Consider the following 10010-nt stretch of genomic DNA (forward strand, 5'->3'; position numbering starts at 1 on the left):
AAAAGCAGTAGGTCTCCCTCGACTGGGGGTGCCTAGTAGATCAGCCGAAGAGACCGCTAGTCTGGTGGACAGCACAGGGGCCTGGCACCTGTCATAGCAGAGGGGTAGGAATGGAGGAGAACTAGGTGAGCCCATGTGAGGTGTTCCCTAGAGAAACATTGTGGAGGAGAGAGGCACTTTGTGGGGAGCCAGAGGGAAAATCTGATGACACTTATTCTACGTTTTCCAAATTAACCAGTTCAGTAGTGCTGTAAGCTTGACTCCAGGTAAGACTGCAAAAGCAGATCATCTTTGTCATTACTATTTGCAAAGTCTGAGGAATATTTGGAATAATCTAAGCCCAGAAGTTCCTGTTGTTTTAAAATTTCATCCATCAATCTGGAATTATTTCTTTTGAAAATACCTCATCCCCACCGCCACCTTCCTCCTGCTTCCCCAGCCTCCTCAATACATTCTTTCCCATACGTTTCCCCATCCAACAAAGTGGGGATTGGGCTCTACTGGGGAGTTCTCAATTTAGTATTCATGGGGGGGGGGGGGGTAGAGAGCTATCAACTCCCAAAAGATGATGTATGAAACTTCTCTTTTGTTTTTAATATAAATTTTTATTGATATAATTGGAGATTCACAAGCATGTTGTAAGAAATAGTACAGAGAGATCCTAGTACCATTTACTCAGTTTTCGCAGTAGTAGAATCTTTTAAAAATAGAGCATAATATCATAACTGGGATATTGAACATTGAAACAATCCACCAATCTTATTCAGATATCCCCAGTTTTTACATGCACTCATTTGTGTGTGTGTGTGTGTGTGTGTGTGTGTGCAGTGCTAAACAATTGGGAATTTCTTCTGCATGTGCTTTGTTTGTAAGGAAATGTTCTTAACTGTCATCAGATTCTCACAAAAGTAGTAGATCCAAAAAGAGGGTTGATTTCCCAAGCTCCTACAACTCTCTGTTCTAACAGCCAACTCTTAATCAGCACTTACCACATGGCAGACCTAGGGATGCATGCAAGACGGGGCGATGGGGAGAGATACGGTAAAAGGAGGGAAACCCCAAAGTTGTATAATAAACAGACCAGTGAGCTTATGTTCCAGCAGGGGAAGACAGACAGGTAAACCAATCATTTATTAAACTGTACAGAAGAAGGGTGGCCTTGTTGCTTGGGGCAGCTGGGGAAGTGTTTCCATAGAAGCTGATGTCTGAGTTACATCTTGAAGGATAATCCAGAATTCTTCAGCTGAGAAGAGAAGAACTAACTGTTAAAATCTTTTCTTCATAAATCATATCTATTCTAGATATGTTTTTAAGGAAACCATGCCTAGTTTTGTTTATTCTACAATGTCAGGGTGTCAAATTCTTCAACTCCTGGGTGCAGGTACTGAGGCCAAGGAATTTTTTCCCCCTGAGTCTATTTTCCACCATCTTGTCCAAATTGGATACCAGATCCCGCATGCTTAGCTTGGGAAAGGCATTTTATCTCTGGTGCCTTGATCACATCAGAGCTTATATTTAAAACATGAATGATGAGAAGAGACCGCTGCAAAGTCCCTGGCTCTGTCCCATCCCTTCAGCACCCTCCCTCTCTACTGAAGGCTCTGGAATCCAATTCTGACATGGCTGGTGGCAGTCAGAACTGGCCAGATCTCTGAGTAAAACATCTCTGCTCTCCAAGCCATCCTCTACTCCCTGGGATCTCGTTTTCCACAAGGGCTTGTCAAAAACCCACCGCGGCTGGGCGCCCCAGCTCCTCCGCTCTGCCCTCCCCATGTTCACAGGTTAACTGTCTTGGGTAGGCTCTGGCTTAGGCCTCCTGTGGGGGCCTCTTTCTCAAATTGTGCATCAAAGTTGTTCAGTTCCCAGTATTGTCCTCAGAGAGATCATCCTCTCTGTTGCTGCCCTCCCTGGGCCAGGGAGACCAAGACTGCTGGGCACTCCTTTGGGAAGAGTCCCTTAGAGGACTGATTCAAGGCACCACTTCTTATGACCTCTCTGTCCTCATGCAAATAGTTTAATCCCCTAAATCTCAACATCTTCATCTGTAAGATGGGAATTATAATAGTACCTTTCTCATAGAGTTATTTTAAGAATTAAATAAATTAACCCATATAAAGCACTTAAATAGTACTCCCTCTACATTAGCTATTATCTGTTTTTATAACAAATTGTAAAATAATTAATGTCATTGTAGGCAATGTACTGGCAAGTTTAAGGAAGAAGCAGCCATCCTATTTAAAGTTAAAGGCTGGGTGGGCCATGGTGGTTAGCAGGCAGAGTTCTCACCTGCCATGCTGGAGACCTGGGTTTGTTTCCTGGTGCCTGTCCATGTGAAAAAATAAAGTTAAAGGCTGTTATCATTTTGGTGTATAGTCTTCCCAGCTTTTTTTTCTGTGCATCTGTATACTTATGGGAAATAAAACACTGGGCTCACACTGTGTAGGTCTATTCCGTAGCCTGTTCTATCCAACTGATACGAATATTTTCCCATATTCCTAAACACTTTTTGAAAGTAATATTTTTTTAAAAGACCACATAGTTTTTTAGCACATCATTATAACCCAATTTGTTTAACTAATCCCATCGTTTGGTACTTAGATTACTTCCTATTTTTATACTATTTTCATACTTATAAGTAAAACCATGATAAATGTCCTAGTTCATAAATTTTTGTATGCATCTCTGTTCATTTCCTTAGGACAAATGCTTAGAGTGGAATGACTGGGCTAAAGGCTATACCCCAATATATGTATATATATATATATATTTTAATGTCAAGTACACAGAATTGGAGTAACCATAATCCTAGGTACATGACACACCCTTATTATTGGGACAAGGATGGTCCAATTTTGTTAATTTAAGTAGTAAGTTCGTTAATTTTAATAATGTAATCAATGCCTGTGACTCCACAAGCCAAAGCGAAAGCTAAGACCTCATAATAGCCAATATCTAACCATGACCCGCTCCCCAACCCATACCCCTGTGCACCCCATTCAAGGGAACCAAGATCCTGAATCCTATGTTCATTTCCACGCTTTTCTTTTTATACAGTCTTACTGTATCTGTATATACTCCTAAAAAGTATTTTTAAATTGTTCTTAGATTTACAAAAAGGGTATCAGGATGTATATAATTTTTCAGGAATAACTTAATATTCCTTTGCTAAAATCCATCCACATAAATGCATTTCACAATGTTCATCCGTTTTGACTGATGTAAAATTATCCAGTATGTAAGTAATTTACTTTTATATCCATTTTCCCACTGACGTACAATTGCCATTTCCAGGATTTTGCCATCATACGCACTGTGCGGTGCACACTGTTGTCAACGTCTCCTCTTGTACCTGTGCAAGAGTTTCTCTAGGGGACCAGTTTCTACTCCCCCCAGCATAGAAGAAGGGTCTCCTGGATTCCCCACCCTCTGGTATTCATGTTTTTGTGGTTTCATATCTTTGTTGTCAGCTGGCTCTCCAAATGGTTAGATCAGTTTACTTCTCCAGCAAAGTAGGAAATCACTCATTTCCTCAAACTCTTTCCAAAACTGGGTTTCATTTAATTTTTTTTTTCTTTACATGGGCAGGCACCGGGAAACGAACCCGGGTCCTCCGGCATGGCAGGCCAGCGTTCTTGCCTGCTGAGCCACCGTGGCCCTCATTTAAAATTTTTGACCATTTGATAGGAGAAGGATAATAGCCCCCTGATTTTAACTTTGTGGCCAGCTACCGACTTCTCTAAAAGTGAGATGAGAAGGGGTTTGGACAGAGAAAAATGTTTCAGCTTGGTATCTTCAGCGACATTTCTGGGACTAATTCCCCAGTGGCTCAGCTGCTTTCCCACGTGCTAAAAGACGAGCCCCGGTTAGGGGAGGGCAGTGGGGGGGGGGCCAGGGAGGGAGCAAGCCTGGCTCAGCACAGTGAGCGCTTGTCTCTTGGTCCCAGCTCCGCCAGGGGCAGCTCACTCCTCCTCCATGAATCAGGCACTATCCCCACTTCCCCGCCATGCCACTCAGATAAACCGGTTTAATACTACCCTTTTGTTATCTGAATCGGTGAATTTAAACCTCCTTCCCTGCTCTACTGTAAAAGAACTCTATTTTGGGCTTTGCGACATAGCCAAAACCCAGCAGAGAGCAGCAGGCAGCAGTGTGAATTAATAGTCTTTCTTCAAGGGGGAGAGAGAACCCACAAACAAAGAGAGCGCCCATCCAAAATGTATACCTATATTGCAATGTGCAGTCTATTTGCTTGCGTTTCTGCTGACAGGTATATTTCAAGGCTGAAAATTGAACACTAGTCTAACTTTCCAAGAAAGCTGATGAATTAAGCCTGAACTATCAGATTTCTCAATTCAATTCAATTTGCCAAGAATTTACCCATGCCCCCCTGTACCCCAGCACTGGACCAGGTGCTGCCAGGGTAGATAATTCTGGCTTTGAGGGGATTTTTAAAAAATTTTTTATTAATTAAAAAAAAAATTACAAGAAAGAAACACAAACATTCTTAATATATGCTCATTCCGTTCTATATATAATCAGTAATTCACAATATCATCACATAGTTGCATATTCATCATCATGATCATTTCTTAGAACATTTGCATCAATTCAGAAAAAGAAATAAAAAGATAACAGAAAAATAAAGCGAAAACAGAAAAAAAAATTTTACGTACCATAGCCCTTACCCCTCATTTCAGTGATCACTAGCATTTCAAACTAAATCTATTTTAACATTTGTTCCCCTTATTATTTATTTTTATTCCGTATGTTCTACTCATCTGTTGACAAGGTAGATAAAAGGAGCATCAGACACAAGGTTTTCACAATCACAGAGTCACATTGTGAAAGCTATATCACTGTTCAATCATCATCAAGAAACATGGCTACTGGAACATTTTCAGGCAGTTCCCTCCAGCCCCTCAATTACATCTTGGATAACAAGGGAATATCTACTTAATGCATAAGAATAACCTCCAGGATAACCTCTAGACTCTGTCTGAAATCTCACAGCCATTGACACTTTGTCTCATTTCACTCTTACCCCCACCTGGTCGAGAAGGCCCTCCCAATCCCTTGATGCTGGGTCTCAGCTCATTCTAGAATTTTTCTCAATTCCCTGATGCTGACTCTCAGCTCATTCTAGGATTTCTCTCCCACGCCGCCAGGAAGGTCCACACCCCTGGGAGTCATGTCCCATGTAGACAGGGGGAGGGTGGTGAGTCTGCTTGTTGTGTTGGCTGGAGAGAAAGGCCACATACCAACAACAAAAGAGGCTCTCTTGGGGGCGACTCCTAGGCCTAATTTTAAGCAGGTTTGACCTATCCTTTGTGGGGTTAAGTTTCATATGGACAAGCCCCAAGACAGGGGGCTCAGCCTATAACTTTGGTTGTCCACACTGCTTGTGAGAATATCAAGAATTCAACTTGGGGAGGTTGAATTTTCCCCCATTCTCACCATTCCCTGAAGGGGACTTTGCAAATACTTTTCCACTCACTGATCAAATCACTCTGGGATTCATCAGGGCATCACTCTGGACAAACCAACAAAATCTCATGTCCTACCCAAGGTTCCATATACTTATGTTGTTCAACCAACTATCTACATAAGTTATATTAGGAAATGCACTAGTCAAAATATAAATTTTGTACCAAATAAACATTTTTGGCTTTAGTCTCACATATATGTTGAAATTTTAAAATATTAATTACCATCTATTTTCAGCACCGTGCAATTTCAGCACCCAGCATTCCTTTGTTCTTCCTCATGCAAAAACATTTTTAAAATTTGTACATTTAGTCACTATCATTATACACTCTAGGCATTCGTAGATTATACCATCTCAGTCTTTATCGTCTATCTTTCTTTGTGATTTCACTTATGTCCCCAGCCCTCCTCCCTCTATCATTCTCACATTCAGCTTCATTCAGTGTTTTAACATAATTGTATTACAGTTAGGTAGTATTGTGCTGTCCATTTCTGAGTTTTTATATTCAGTCCTGTTGCACAATCTATATCCCTTCAGCTCCAATTACTCAATATCTTACCCTATTGCTATGTCCTGATGGTCTCTGTTACCAACGAAATATCACAAGTTTATTCACTAATGTCAGTTCATATCAGTGAGACCATACAGTATTTGTCCTTTTGTTTTTGGCTAATCAGACTCAGCAAAATGTCCTTAAGGTCTATCCATGTTGTTACATACTTCATAACTTTATTCTGTCTTATAGCTGCATAATATTCGATCGTATGTATATACCACAGTTTGTTTAGTCACCCGTCTGTTGATGGACATTTTGGCTGTTTCCATCTCTTGGTAATTGTAAATAATGCTGCTATAAACATTGGTGTGCAAATGTCCATTTGTGTCCTTGCCTTCATGTCTTTTGAGTAGAGACAACATATAGATGGGTCCTGTTTTTTAATCCATTCTGCCAGTCTATGTCTTTTGACTGGGGAGTTTAATCCATTAACATTTAGTGTTATTAATGCATGGGTAGTACTTTCTTCTACTATTTTGCCATACGGATTTTATATGTCACATCTGATTTTCCTTCTTTTTACCTTTACTCATAGTCTTCCTTTCTACACTCTTATCCACACCTCTCTCTTCTGTCTTTTCATATCTGTCTCAAGTGCTCCCTTTAGTATTTCTTGCAGAACTGGTCTCTTGGTCACAAATTCTCTCAGTGATTTTCTGTCTGAAAATGTTTTAATTTCTCCCTCATTTTTGAAGGACAATTTTGCTGGATATAGAATTCTTGGTTGGCAGTTTTTCTTTGTTAATAATTTAAATATATCATCCCACTGTCTTCTTGCCTCCATGGTTTCTGCTGAGAGATCTATGCATAGTCTTACTGGGCTTCCCTTGTATATGATGGATTGGTTTTCTCTTGCTGCTTTCAAGATCCTCTCTTTCTCTTTGACCTCTGACATTCTGATTAGTAAATGTCTTGGAGTATGTCTATTTGGATCAGTTCTGTTTGGGGTACCCTGCACTTCTTGGATCTCTAATTTTAAGTCTTTCATAAGAGTTGGGAAATTTTTAGTGATAATTTCCTCCATTAGTTTTTCTCCTCCTTTTCCCTTCTCTTCTCCTTCTGGGACACCCACAACACGTATATTCATGCGCTTCATATTGTCTTTCAATTCCCTGAGTCCCTTCTCATAGTTTTCCATTTTTTTCCTATATTTTCTTTTTCTTGCTATATTTCAGATGTTCTGTCCTCCAGTTCACTAATCCTATGTTCTGTCTCTCGAAATCTACTATTGTAGGTTTCCATTGTTTTTTCCATCTCTTCTACCGTGCCTTTCATTCCCATAAGTTCTGTGATTTATTTTTTCAGACTTTTCATTTCTTCTTTTTGTTTTTTCCTTGCCTTCTTTATATCCTCCCTCAATTCATTGATTTGGCTTTTGAATAGGGTTTCCATGTCTGTTTGTATATTCTGAATTAATTGTTTCAGCTCCTGTATCTCATTTGAATTGTTGGTTTATTCCTTTGACTGGGCCATATCTTCAATTTTCCTGGTATGATTTGTTATTTTTTGCTGGTGTCTAGACATTTAATTACCTTAATTAGTTTATTCTGGAGGTTGCTTTCACTTCTTTTACCTAGGGTTTTCTTGCTGGATGAATTTGTTGTCTACCTGTTCTTTGACATTCCATTCAGCTTTATCTGACCTCTAGCTTAAGTTTTCCTTAACAGAGGAGAATTCTTCAGTTCTTGTTTTCTTGTTTCTTGCCCTGCTTGTATGGTGCCTTTCCCCCCTGACACTTAGGAGGTTCTACTTAGGTATTATAGACCCCAGCTAGATTTTCCCAGACCAAACTGGCCTCCTCTCAGGAGGAAAGAGTCCCCTCATCAGTTTTCCCTGAGGGTGAGACCCAGCAGGTTGAAAGACTTTCCTGTGAAATCTCTGGGCTCTGTTTTTCTTATCCTGCCCAGTATGTGGTTCTTGTCTGCCTGCAGGTCCCACCAGCATAAGATGATGTGGTACCTTTAACTTTGGCAGACTCTCCCTGCTGGGGGTGTGGTGGAGATAGAGGAGAGGTTGTAGGCTGGTTTGAATGGCTTCAAATTAGCAAGCCCTGGGGTCTGAATTCCTTGAGGGAGGGATTCCACCTGAGTTGGGCTTCACCCCTCCCCTGAGGAAGGCACAGGCTCCAGACAAGCCCTTCAAATGAGCTTGTTTCTGCCTATGCCTGGGGCAGTTGCAGCCTGACAATTTCTGCCGCTGTATCCAAAGGCAGTTAAGCCTTTGTAGAAACACAGCGACAAAAACCTCTGCTTCCTTCTTTTGTTTTTTCTTTTTCCATCAGCCCTGCCCCCTTAGCACTGGGGCAAAAATGAGCGACCTCCACTTTGACCAGGTTCACCTGAGCTGGGGGCCTATTTTTAGTAGTCAGAATTTGTGGATTAATTCCACAATTGGCGGTTTGGTTGGGCTCAGCCCCTGCTGCTACTAAAGTCCCTTTCCTTTCCCCAGGAAGCATTCTGTGGGGGAGGGGCGTCAGCCGCCATGGCTTGGGGAACAAATGGTTCTAGGGGAGCTCGCAGCCAGTCCAGCTGGTCCAGACTGCGGTACACTATGTGTCCCATCACTGACGTGGCCCCAGGAGCTGTTCTGTACTGTTTCTGGTTATTTAATAGTTGTTCTGGAGGACGAACTAAAATGTGCCTATTGTTAAGCCACCATCTTGGGCCGCTTCAAGGGGATTTTATCCACCACAACTTATACTGATTTGAGCAATGCCCAAAATATCCACCTAAAAATATGATTTTTTCTGCTACATTATTTCTATGCCTAAATCCGTACCATTGTAGTAGGGGCCTGAGTCTCAAGAAGCCCCCAGGTGTGTACTGGGGGCTTGTTTATAAAAAAGGGGGCTATCTGGTTAAACCATTGGCGCCTGCTAACACATAACCAGGGCCCTGGAAGAATGGGACAGAGGATAAGTCCTCCCACTTTTTTTTTTAATGTTTTTTTATGGAAAGTCTCAAACATACACAAAGTATTGATAATCAACAATTATCGACCTTTGGCAATCTTGTTCCATCTATACCCATCCCATCTCATCCCCATTTTAAAGCAAATTTAAAACAAATCATAACATATTTTCCTCTGTAAATACTACTGTATCTTTAAGAGATAAGGTATCTTTAAAAAATAACCACTAAATCTGCATCACACCTAAAAAATTAACATTAATGTCTTGATACTATCTAGTATCCAATCAGAATTCAAATTCTCCTGATTTCCCTAACTGTCTTTCTACAATGAGTTTATTCTAATCAGTAGACAAACAATATCATTTGCATTTGTTGATAAATCTCTTCTGACTCATTTAATATATAATTTTATATTTTTAAATTTTAACAGTTCCCCCTCCTTTTTTATTGGCTTTTTGTTGTCGTTGTTGAAGACAATGGACCTTTTAGTTCTTATTGCTGTGTAACAAACCATCCCCAAACTGGTGGCATAAAACAATTTATTATGCTCATGGATTCTATGGATCAGGAATTCAGAAAGGTCCCAGTGGGAGTGGTTTCTCTCTGCTGTAAGCTATCTGGGGCCTCATCTAGGGAGATTCATAGACTAGGGATGACTTCACAGCTGGAAGCTGGACTCATTTGAAGGCTTGTTTACTCGCAAGTGTGGTGCCCAGCCAGGAGCACTCAAAAACCATGGCTGCTGACCAGAGAATCTGCACATGGCCTGTCCATGCAGCTGAGCTTCCTCACAGCATGGCGGTCTCAGGACAGTGCTACTTCTTGCACAACAGCTTAGGGCTCCAAGTATAATGGTTTCAGCCAACAAAGTGGAAATACATCATCTTTTATAATCTAACCTCTGACATCATGAAGTTTCCGTTTTGCTGCATTCTATTGGTTATCAGCAAGTCACAAGGTCACCCAGCCTCAAGGGGAGTGCAGTCAGGCTCCACCTTTAGATGGGCAGTAGCAAGGTTCCAGAAGAACATGTAGAACGGGAGACATTGTTGCTCAG

General features: G+C 41.0%; 1 protein-coding gene across 1 annotated transcript in view; it reads right to left on the reverse strand.

The window, feature by feature from the left end:
• Nucleotides 1-694: 694 nt before the first annotated feature.
• Nucleotides 695-10010, reverse strand: part of CDKL3 (cyclin dependent kinase like 3) — a 187181-nt gene continuing 177865 nt past the window's right edge. The window contains exon 13 of the mRNA XM_077138468.1: nucleotides 695-1243. Coding sequence (XP_076994583.1) covers nucleotides 1211-1243 — 33 coding nt within the window. The 3' untranslated portion in view covers nucleotides 695-1210. The remainder of the gene's footprint in view (nucleotides 1244-10010) is intronic.

The sequence above is a fragment of the Tamandua tetradactyla genome, chromosome 20, assembly GCF_023851605.1.
Source record: "Tamandua tetradactyla isolate mTamTet1 chromosome 20, mTamTet1.pri, whole genome shotgun sequence".
NCBI lineage: Eukaryota > Metazoa > Chordata > Mammalia > Pilosa > Myrmecophagidae > Tamandua > Tamandua tetradactyla.